General features: G+C 37.6%; 2 protein-coding genes and 1 long non-coding RNA gene across 4 annotated transcripts; 1 reads left to right on the forward strand and 2 right to left on the reverse strand.

The window, feature by feature from the left end:
* The first annotated feature begins 528 nt into the window (after positions 1–528).
* LOC139877720 (uncharacterized) lies at positions 529–3,887 on the forward strand. Of its 2 annotated transcripts, XR_011768739.1 has the most exons (5): positions 529–707; positions 897–974; positions 2,024–2,120; positions 2,510–2,578; positions 3,365–3,887. It is a non-coding gene; the product is annotated as an uncharacterized lncRNA (long non-coding RNA). The 2 variants fall into 2 exon arrangements; XR_011768740.1 differs by lacking the exon at positions 897–974.
* A 216-nt stretch (positions 3,888–4,103) lies between these two features.
* On the reverse strand, positions 4,104–5,291 carry LOC139874335 (F-box only protein 8-like). The gene has a single exon (XM_071861780.1). It carries the CDS (start codon positions 5,289–5,291, stop codon positions 4,104–4,106), a length of 1,188 nt encoding a protein of 395 aa, XP_071717881.1.
* A 64-nt stretch (positions 5,292–5,355) lies between these two features.
* LOC139874336 (putative F-box protein At1g67623) lies at positions 5,356–6,585 on the reverse strand. The gene is made up of 2 exons (XM_071861781.1): positions 6,154–6,585; positions 5,356–5,382 (listed from the first exon to the last, which is right to left on the reverse strand). Exons 1-2 carry the CDS (start codon positions 6,583–6,585, stop codon positions 5,356–5,358), a joined length of 459 nt encoding a protein of 152 aa, XP_071717882.1.
* Between the last annotated feature and the right edge of the window lie 5,161 nt (positions 6,586–11,746).

Raw genomic sequence — 11,746 nt, forward strand, 5'->3', positions numbered from 1 at the left:
ATTTTTTGCCCCAAAACCTCCATATTTTGCCCAAACAAATTGATACGGTTTTAAATTTTTTTTGCCCCAGTTAAAAAAATCCTGGTACAGCCACTGACTACGGCTGATAAAGAAAATATGCGTATAAAAATAAACATGGAGGATCAAATTGTGACCAAACTCAACAACATCCATCGAGTAACACGGTGATTTCATCTGAAAAAGTAATTTGATGATTTTGAATGTAACATTAATAAGTATCAGTGTGTAACTTATCCCTCTATATGTCTCATCATCATAAATCATAAATCATAGATCATACATTTTATTATTCATAAATGTCTCTACCATTTACAAACCATGTGATTTATTGCCACATGGCACCCATCCAATAAATCAGTTCCACCTTTCCACATGCCATCTTCTTATTGGTCACATTAGTAATACCTGTCCCACCCCTTATGATCTGCCACGTGTCAAAAAAAGCAAAAAAAAAAGCATCGGTAATAGGATTTAGAAAAAAACACAGATGATACTGCAGAACAAAAAAAACCCAAATAATGTCTCCGACGGTTATTCCGATCACCCTTCATTCTAGAGGAATACCGCCGATTGCCGTTTTTTCGGCATCAATCAGATGCTATTCGTAACTAGGGGTTTCCTTTTCCTCCCTAATTAGGGCTTCGATTTCATAGATCGTTGTTCAATTCCTCATAAATTTTCAGTAGGTACAGTTTCTTTCCAATTCTATAACAGCATTATAAATTTTATTTTTGTAATTGTATTAATGTTGGAATCTGTCGTTAATTTGAATGAACAACAACTTTGTGTTTCACTTCTGCCGTTTATTAATTTTGTAATTATTGATTTTGATTTCATCTATTCTGACGTGATTGCCTTTGATTATCATGTTTTAGGGTTGATTTTGGGTGTTGGTGAAATTACGGATTTTGATTTCATAAATTCTGACGTGATTGCGTGCTTTGAAAAATAAGGTTGCTTCAACCTTCAATTACAATTAATGTAGCGATTACAAACTACTAGATTTCTACTTTTGATATCCAGGTTCTAATACATAATTATTGATTACTATTTTACGAATTTTTCAGTTTCCTGATTTCTTTACATTCAAAATTTGGTTTCTTCTCGATCCTTTGAAAATAAGAGGATAATTGGTTGAGTTTATCATATGTGCTATTTGCTCATTTTCATGAACATGTTGCCATTGTTGCCTTTTAGCTCCGATATTATCTCCTCTATTGCTGTTGTAGCTTCCGAATTTTCACAGTAGTTGTCGAACGTTATTTTTTAGTCACCTGTCAGGTATTTTTGTCTGCTACATACTCTATATACGCAATTGAATTTTTAATTCGTATTGCATTATGTGTTTTGTAGTGCATTATGTGTCGTTATAATTGTATGTAGCAGATGCCTAATTTTATTTTGTAATTGCGTTTAGATATTATTAATTTATATGGGATTTTTCTTAATAACAATTTACAAGCTGATTTTTTTTTTTTTTTTTTTAATTTGGATTTCATTTATATAGGATTGGTCATATTGTTGTAAGTCGTTATTAATTTATGTTATAATGCCGCCTAAGAGAAATTGAAGTTGATAGACAATACTCCACTATCTGCACCCCGATGGTGGAGATGTTATTGGCTGCTCAAATAGAACGGTTTCGAGAATGAACTGTGTTAGGAGTTCTTATGTTAGGGACAATACTCCACTATTGAGTTATGTTGTTTAGCTCTGCAATAAGGAATTTTTGTGGTAAAGCATCATAGATGGTATGCTATCAAGGGTGGATTAGGTGTTTTCGTCTGGCCAATTTGTCAGTACTTTTAGTCAATTTTTTGTTGTACATGTAACTTTGAGTGTGTGATTCCAGTTGAAGTGTCTAAATTGTGCTATAAGGTATGTTTCATAGTTCGTGTGGTTCAATTATTTTACATTAGATCATGACCTAATATGTACTTTAATTTTATTTGCAATAAATCATGACACTGATTGTAATTGTATGTAACTATTGGCCATTTAGGAAGTGTTTCGGTTATGCTTAATGTGCATATTTGATGCAACAGAGAAAGGTCAGGAGGGTCTGACTTTTGAAAAGCTGTAGCATGACATGAAACAAGGTAATTTTTTTGATTTAAGTCAATTAATGGATCTTAGTAATGTCAATTTTAGCTTAATAAGGTGATAATGCTATAACAAGACATGAGTAGTAAGTGATAAAACTATATATGTGAATTGACTTTTATCTATTCATCCAGGTCTTATTTAGCTTACAAATCCTGTTCAAGATTTGATGGCTATGCTTCTTTAACTTAAATTTTTTTTTCTTCAGATAACTTCAATATGTCTTTATAAGTTTAAACTTTTTCAACCTGGATTTTATTTTGTTTTTTAAGTGTTGTTATTGGTTATTGATAGTTAGCCTCAATATGTCTTAAATCTTTCTTTGATGTCGTAGGAAGACTTCTACTTTCACCATGCATAACCAAAACACTTGATGCTTGTGCAGTGCCAGACACAATAAATACTTTGCTAGGAAGTGGAATTATCAAGAAGCAAACAATTTCACATATGTGAGGTATGGGGAAGGTGAAATGTAGATAATCTTCTCCCTACCTTTAAGTAAAAGGGAAATCGTTTCTCCAACCCATGTCTTTGTACATTATGTTTATTTAGTTAGAAATGTGTAGTACTATTATTGTTGCCCCATGACCCATCTACCTTAAGTTGTGGCTAATAAGGATTAGAAAAGGGTCAAAAGTGTTGTTCAATAGAATTGGACCCATTAATATAAAAAATGGGCCAGCATGTCGTTTTATAAAATTTATTATATAGAATTATGCGCAACTACAAATTGGTTGATGTCATAGCTGATCTGTAATTTGTTGACCTTAAAATGAGTATAAAAGTGTGGATATTATAGGGGCTGTTGTTACATGTTCTTAACTTAAAACTAACCTTTATTTAATAGTAAGCTATGTGAACATAGTAATCTTGACCCATCATACACTTAGACGAGATTAAGGTTTTATAATTTCCTTTTTTTGTGTGGAATGTGAACAAAAGGACTTCATATAAGTGAGAGTGTGTGTGTGTGTATTATGTGTGTGTGTTTTATTTGGTTTTGTGATCTCCTCACAAACGGTCATCATTCTTACCGTTTCGGGCATGAGTGGTATCTTAAGGACATTTGTAGCCAATCACGTCTATGACTTACGTCGTCACAAATTGACTCACGTTGCTTCAACAACTTTATAATATACTGTATCTAATGTGTCTTAATATGGCCTCGCCATGGGCTCAGTAAAGATGGTTTTGTGGATCTGTTTGGGTAAATTGATTTGTTTCTTTGTATTGTTTGCAGGCTTGAGCTATACATTTGGATTGTTTCTTAACAACTCACTGGTATACGGTATCTTAAAAGTTGTTTATTATTTTGCTCTTTAAGTTTATTTTTCTATGCATTCTGATCCATTGTGGGGTGTTAATAGCGTATACATTTATGGATTACATGCGTGGAACTTTCCGTTTTTATGGTGTAGTGTTCTATGAGAATCCCTCCACCCAACAATAATGCTTACTGTTTATCAAATCTACAGGCCAAAGGTGTAACTTGCTTTCAATTTAGTCTACAATTTACCCTCCAATGTTTGACCCATGGGACTTCTATATCGATTTTATATATCGATATCTAATGCATTTAATGTTAAATGATTAGATTCTAATCTAAATTTCACTTTTTTAACTATTCAGATATTGACATCTTAGAAAAATATCTAATGACCCGAGATATATTGCATTTTCACCAATGGTGGCGCGGAGGCAAGCTTTCAATGAGGTAATAATTACCCGAATGAATGTTAGTCAGTTAGTCGACCAGTCCCCGAATACTTACTTGAAAATAGGGTCTCCCGTGCAACGCACGGGCTCTTAAAGGCTAGTTAAATAATCAATAATAACTCATAAATTAGGATTCATAAACTATCAAAAATGCATCAATGCAAATATTAAGTAACGAAAAACTAAAATGTGAGAATATAAATTGGACTTTCATCTTCAATTCATATATTCCTTGGTGCATTCTCCAAACAAATTAGTAGATTTCAGGTTTCGTGATCTAAAGATCTTGTAGTGTGTGCATCACATTCATCATCATTAAGTGTGCCTGATTTACCAAGCAGAAGTAGAGATTCTGTGAAGGAGGTAAAAGAGGAACAACTCACATAAGTCCCAAGACCGTTTAAGTGTTTCAAATTGGGTTCGTAAGCTACAAACTCAGGTCCATGTTCATCGTCACGAGGTCCATAGATTATAAGTTGCTCATTATCTCTGAATCCCAATACATGCCAATATATATCTGGTAAGGTAACACTAAAGAGCTTGGTAAACAATTTTGAAACATGGTCCATCGACCACACACTGTAAGCATATTCTGAGCTAAATTCAACCAGACCAACCAGACCAAGAGAGTTTCTTAGCTTAAAGATGTTGAAATCGATTAAATTACCAGGTACTTGTACTTTTGCAAATTCTTCACTTCCCAAATCAAAAGATACGATCGTGTTAGTAGAATTATTATTGGCACACCAGTAAATAAACCCGTTCATAACTGCTGGAGTTTTGTAACCACTACCTTTGAGATACAAATCAATTTTTAACCATTTACGAGGATGTTTGGTTAACGGACTTCTCCACACCCCTTCACTTAAGGTAAATACTTCAACTCGCCAAACTTTATCTTTGTCATCAATATACCGAACATCATCACCTGAAACATGAATGATATTTATCCTAACAATCTTAGGGTCAAGAGTGATAGGACAAACACCAAACCCAACATAAATACGCTTATAATAAGGTGCATCAATTGCTATTGATTTTTTTATCGAAGGATTCCATATAACGTAGCGATTGAAATAATCATCATCGTCACTTAAATAACTACCAGCATAGCAAAGCAAGCCATAAGAGCAACCAACAAACTCCATTTGCTTTCTTTTTGAATCATCATCATCATCACAAAATCGGTTAAAGGACAGAGGCTGCGACAAAGAAATCTTGTGTTGGGGGAATGAATCATCATCATCAACTATACAATCATTATGTGTATACTTACACCATAAAAGAAGACGTTTTCGTTGAGCCTGGTGGACAATGAAATCGGAATTAAATTCAGAGCTATCAATTAAAGACTTCCACTCTTTTGAGACCGATCTAAATCGAATCAATGATTTAGCAGGAAGACGACAAAAGATTTTAATTTGTAGAACTAAAGGTATGAAATTCGCCATGGGTTTTTTTTTGTTTTGTTTTTGGAGATGTACGCAACCTATCAAACAATATTTATACACAAAGCTATACAGCTAATTTGACTGAAAATCTCTGTTTTTTGGTAAAAAAATTAAGAAAAATCTAGCCTTTAGATAATTATGAATTTCTGTTACAAAGTCCTTAAATTCCGTGATTTTATTAGGAAACAAATACGTTATATTCGCAATATATACAATTACTTCGTTTGAATTCAAGTTTAAAATACGGAGTACCAGTTATTAACTTATTATCTAGAGTTTTATGTTATTTATAGGATAAAAATATTAATTAAGCATGATAATAATAATACTCCATAATACGGGGTATAATTAAAGGATGTTATAACATATAAACTTCTTTTAACGGTAAAATGGTAAATGTGAAAAGAAATTAATGAATTACTAACATAGAATAGAACTACATTCGTGGTCCGCGATTCGCGACGGAATTTGTAAATCGTTTTTCTTAGTCGTTTTACATGTCATTTTATCGAATACATACCATGAATGGTTATACCAATTAATTCTTACATAAACATAACTTACATCATTTCATTAGGGCAATGAGATTAACAAAATTTGGACTAACAGAAGATGATTATGGTGCCCTAACTTACAAATTGAAAATAACAATAAAATCGATCTAGTTATAACCAAAATGATCTTCCCAAATAGTTAACTCATAGGACCAAAAGCATGACATGCATTTTTGTATCGGCAGGTATAATTCAAAGACGTGTCGGTCTGGAAGGTAGGGTTTGTGTCGGGTCAAAGGGCAATGCGTTTCTAGGCCAGTGAATGGATGGCGGTTTGTTTTCCATAAGTCTCTCAACATAGCGAAAACCTTTCTTCTAACTGTAACTACTAAATCTAAGCTTTCTGCTGAAAATGTTTGATTTAACATTTCCAATACGATATTCTTTGCCTCATTTTGGTTAGAGGCAAACATGATTAAGCCGTAGACATAAACTGACTCTAAAAGTTTATGGTTAGTAGCTTCCTTTATTTTTTGAAGCCCTAACTGGATGTCATTAGCGTCAAAGTAGAGATACAAACCTAACCGAAAAATGGCTTGAGGATTACCCGAAAGAAGACAACGATTGTAAAATGAGACCATGGTATTTCCCCAAGGAACCGCCGAGTAATTATCTAAGGATATCCTTTTAACAACCAAAGGATCCTCAGAGAACATCAAGAATGATTTGCAGACGGTTTTTGCTGAGAACAGTTGAACGCATGATGAACTACCAACTCTTGACAATATCTCAACAATCATTTCTTGTGGAATAATGATACCGCAACCCGCATGCGCATGCTATACGTATGCGGACAATCACTGGTGTGCGTACGCGTATGCTTTCTGTGCGGTATGCGGTAGCGTATTGAATACCTTTGTTCCCGGTATGGCGGTTACTTGGCTATCAAGTCTGAATATCTTTTCCATAATTACATCCGAGATTCGGGGGAGTTTTTTATGGAAGGGTTTATCATTATCTAGGACGGTTCTAGAATTAGGGTTTTCCTATATATATACCCTAGTCGTCTATCTAAAGAATACACACACAAAACCTACAATACGTAGTGGCAATCATCAATTTTAGACTTCTAAGGTTTACAGGTTAGTTCTTCATAAATTGGTACCTACAACCTTGTCAGGGGCCTTCCGATCAACGACCGTTATCGAAGGTGGACTTAATCACTTAGCCACCCCGCCGACATCATCATGTTGGCCAGGGATATTCACGGTAGCCGGACCGGAGAGCTAAGTTCTAAGATCCTTATACCCCCTTTAAACGTATTGAGCGTGTATATTAACCTCATGGAAAATATATGCATGATCAAGTGGTGCTTTCATTGAGAGTCGAATTAATTCAAGACGTGTTTAATTGTTTTTTCTTTTAAAAAGTTTTGAATCATAAGGCTCATTATTCACAAAATTTTCGAACTTTTTTTTTCTTTTACAGTATCATGACTTCCGAGGGATCATCGGAACGTACTCAAATGGACAATCAGAACACGCGGTCTGGTAATCAGCAGACACAAGCTATGACTACGGGGGCGAGATACACGCCTTACCCTCCACCCGTGTCCGGCGAGCCTTTTCAAAGGTATAAGCCGATATTCCCGGATGGAATAACACCACCAAGGGCAAACTCGCCAGTCACAACCACACGGCTGGATTTTTCCGCAGTGGATCCAAGAGTTATCTTTGTAGGCACTAGCGGTGAAACTGTGGGTCCGCATGTAGTATGTTGCGGCCAGGTGCCTATTTACAGTACTACGGTTTCAATCCCTCTGCAGACGCAGAGTGGTCAGCAAAATTCATCATTCACACCGTTGTAACCTTGGCAACAGCCGCATCCAGTCTCGCAGTTTCTGACCCCTAGGATGTGCAGGCATTACTTAATAGTTGGGGGTTCGGTGACATTCCAGACGCAAACTCTCATTGGACGCCAATAACTGCAGAACAGCAAAGCACCGCGCATACGGTTGGGCTCTTAACAGCATATCCTCAGGCCTCGCAGACATCTGCGCTACAGGTTTCGGTTCCTTTTCAACTACCCGTATACTCTGCGCCGTCAAGTCTTCCTTCTTTTCCAACACAACAGCCTTGGTTATATTCGCAGATGCCGGTGCAACCTTGGTAAAATATTCAGGGGCAGGCGAATCTTGAAGGTCAATTTATGCAGGTTGCACCTCCTGACATGGTTCACTTATTTTCACAACCTGACTTTGTTTAGGATATGATGAAGTGTTTTTTTACAGGGCTAAAAGGGGACCCTGTTAAACCACCCTTTGAGCTACCAACCACTTTTGATAAGTTTCCTCCACATATAACTGCATATCTGTTTCCATCAGCACCAAAGATACCTCACACGTTAGGTACTTACAATGGCTTGACTGATCCAGATGACTTCCTGCAGCATTTCGAAGGCACAATGCGCACCCAAGGATGGGTGGACCCGGTTGCATGTCAGATATTTCCCATGACGATGCAGGGCATTGCTCGAGAATGGTTCAATAAACTCCCAGCAGGTAGCATATCCGGGTTCATGGATCTGCGGACGCAGTTCTTGCTGCAGTATCTATATCAGAGGCCGTGTAAATGCACTCATATCGAATGTCATGATATTGTGCAGAAATTCAAGGAATCTTTGGGTGAATTTCTCACGAGATATACTAATGAGTGCTTGCGCATACCAGACCTTAAGCCAGAGCAGCAGATTTTTGGGCTCGTACATGGTATAAGTTCAGAACGTCGCCCAACGTTGGTCAAGCGTCTGTGCCATACGGTGCCAACAACTTATGCTGAAGCACTTAAAGAATGCCACGATTATATGCGGAGTGGCGAAGATAATGATATTCCCACCGCTAGCTCGCACAATGAAAGGAAAGACGATGATGATCGGTCGCGCGATCAAAGCCGCGGAAGCAACTCTCGCGGAAGGTATCCTAGCGGTGGTCCTATAAGGAGTGATAAAGGACGAGCAAGTGTTAATTATCGGAACAATAATCAACGCGACATTAATAATCAGAACTATGCGCTGCTCAAAAGCCTGTCTAAAACACCAAAAGAAATTTTGGCCACCGAACCAGTGTGCGCATCCTTTGCGGTTCCAACTCCGCTTACAGAATTTGGTAAGCGGGATAAAACAAAGTATTGCGAGTTCTACGACGATCACGGTCATGACACCAATCGGTGTAAAAACTTAATGGAACGAGTGCTGGAAGCACTGCGCACAGGAAAATTAGATCATCTGAAACCACCAAAGAAAGATAAGGGAAAAGCTGCGGAAGAAGGGTCAAAAACCAAAACTTTCGCATGGCAAAAAACATATAAAAATAATAGTGCCGATTTAACCATTAATGTGGTTGACGCAGAGAAAGTTAGCCAGCGAAGAAAATACAATGACTACCAGGATTGGGAACTTCTTCTAAACACATTCCCTCCTGTAATGTCAATCGACACGGTTAACGAGCCTATTATCATCAAGTGTCGCATTCCTAATTGCGAAATACAGATTAAACGTATGCATGTCAACACCGGAAGTGGTGTCGGCATTATGTATGAGCATTTCTATCGTTTTCTTCCCGCAGAAGTCAAAGCACAGCTACGCCAACCCGATATTACGCTATCAGGATTCTCTGGGGAAAGCTCATAGCCGCTAGGCCGGATAGAGCTAATAGTAGAGCTTGCGGATGATAAGAATCCGCAGTTGGTTAGAAACGAGTTGGTCGAATTTTATGTGGTTCGTTCGACTTCGCGTTACAATGCGCTTCTAGGAAGAAACTTCATACGACGTTTTAACATTATACCATCGGTAGTGCATGGCTTGATTAAGTTTCCTACAATGAGCGGAGTTGCTACAATTGCGTCACATCAAATAACCGAGTTATGTGGTTCAGTTGTGGCTGTAAGAATTCCCAGCATGGGAGAGCAACTTAAAAGCAGTACAGTCATAGCTAACCAATTGCATCCGGACAAGCGTATCAAAATAGGCGCAGGCTTGTCAGCTGAAACTAAAGCTAAATTGCACGGTATCTTGTCCGCTAATGCAGATGTTTTTTCGCATGGCAAAAATCAGACATGACCAGGGTCCCGCGGGATATTGCGGAACATAAGTTGAATGTTAATCCATCACTCATGCCCGTTAGGCAGAAGAAGCGGCACATGGCCCTTGAGCGCAGTGATTGGTTATGCGCAGAAGTTGATAACCTTGTCAGAGCAAACATTCTGTGGGAAGTGCGGTACCAGACATGGGTTGCTAATCCTGTGTTGGTGAAAAAGGATGACGGTAACTGGAGGATGTGTGTCGATTTTAAGGACATTAATAAAGCGTGTCCCAAAGATAACTACCCTCTCCCGGAGATTGACTGAAAGGTAGAATCTTTATAGGGTTTTCGATACAAATGTTTTCTGGATGCGTACAAGGGTTATCACCAAATCCTCATGGCTGCGGAAGATGAGGACAAAACTGCTTTTCATACGCCGCAGGGTATTTATTGTTATACTAAGATGCCTTTCGGATTAAAGAACGCAGGCGCTACCTATCAGCGCGTAATTGACGCAGCCTTCAAGCACCAAATTGGCAGAAATCTTGAAGCATATGTCGACGACTTGATAGTTAAAAGTAACACCGAAGAAGAAATGCTCGTGGACATCCTAGAAACGTTTGCGTCTTTACGCAGGATCAACATGAAGCTTAACCCGCTCAAGTGTATTTTTGGGGAAGAGGAAGGCAAGTTTCTAGGTCATGTGGTGACGGCGCGGGGAATTAAGGCAAATTCCAAAAGGATTGAGGCCATTGATAGTTTACCATCCCCAAGAACAAAGAAAGAAATGCAGAGTCTAACCGGGAAGCTCGCGGCGATTATGCGGTTTCTGTCAAAAGCCGCAGAGAGGCAGCTGCCATTCTTCAATACTTTGAAGAATTGTTTAAAGAAAAAAGACTTCGTATGGACTCAGGAAGCAGAATCGGCTTTTCAAGAAATGAAGAAGGTGCTTGCTGAATTACCAACACTCACCGTGCCAGTGTCAGGAGAAACGCTTACGTTGTACCTTGTGGCATCAAAAAAAGCTGTCAGCTCGGTTCTTATCGCGGACCACGAAAAGGTAATCCATTATTTTTTATTTATTTATTTGTCCACACGAATTATTTATTTCGTAACACTGAGGTTTTCTCAGATGCAAATGCCGGTCTACTTCGTAAGCAAGACGCTGACAGTAAGCGAAGTAAACTATTCACCATTGGAGAAACTAGTGTATGCGCTAGTCCACACAGCGCGACGTTTGCGTCGGTATTTTCAAGCACATTCAATTGTGGTTCTAACTGATCAGCCGATCAAATAGGTTGGTAAATACCTAACTTACGGCAATGTCTGGGAATACCGCATTGACTAACGCAATCATTTTTCTTTCAGGTGCTATATAAGCCTGAGATTTCTGGCCGAATGGCTAAATGGGCAGTTGAGTTAGGGGAACACGAAATAAATTTTTCTTCGCGAACCACGGTCAAGGGTCAAATTGTAGTGACCCGAACTTTTCCATGTTTATATATATTAATTGAGATTGATATTTACATGATTAAATGTTTCCAACATGTTAAGCAATCAAACTTGTTAAGACTTGATTAATTGAAATATGTTTCATATAGACAATTGACCACCCAAGTTGACCGGTGATTCACGAACGTTAAAACTTGTAAAAACTATACGATGACATATATATGGTTATATATATAGTTAACATGTTTTTATTATAAGTATGTATCTCATTAGGTATTTTAACAATGAGTTATATACATAAAAATGAGACTATTAATTTAAGAAACTCGAAAACGATATATATAACGATTATCGTTATAACAACGTCTTACTAGGTACATATGAATCATATTAAGATATTGATACACTTGGTCAATTATGTTAAATGATAA

This window comes from Rutidosis leptorrhynchoides, chromosome 11 (genome assembly GCF_046630445.1).
Source record: "Rutidosis leptorrhynchoides isolate AG116_Rl617_1_P2 chromosome 11, CSIRO_AGI_Rlap_v1, whole genome shotgun sequence".
Taxonomy (NCBI): Eukaryota; Viridiplantae; Streptophyta; class Magnoliopsida; order Asterales; family Asteraceae; genus Rutidosis; species Rutidosis leptorrhynchoides.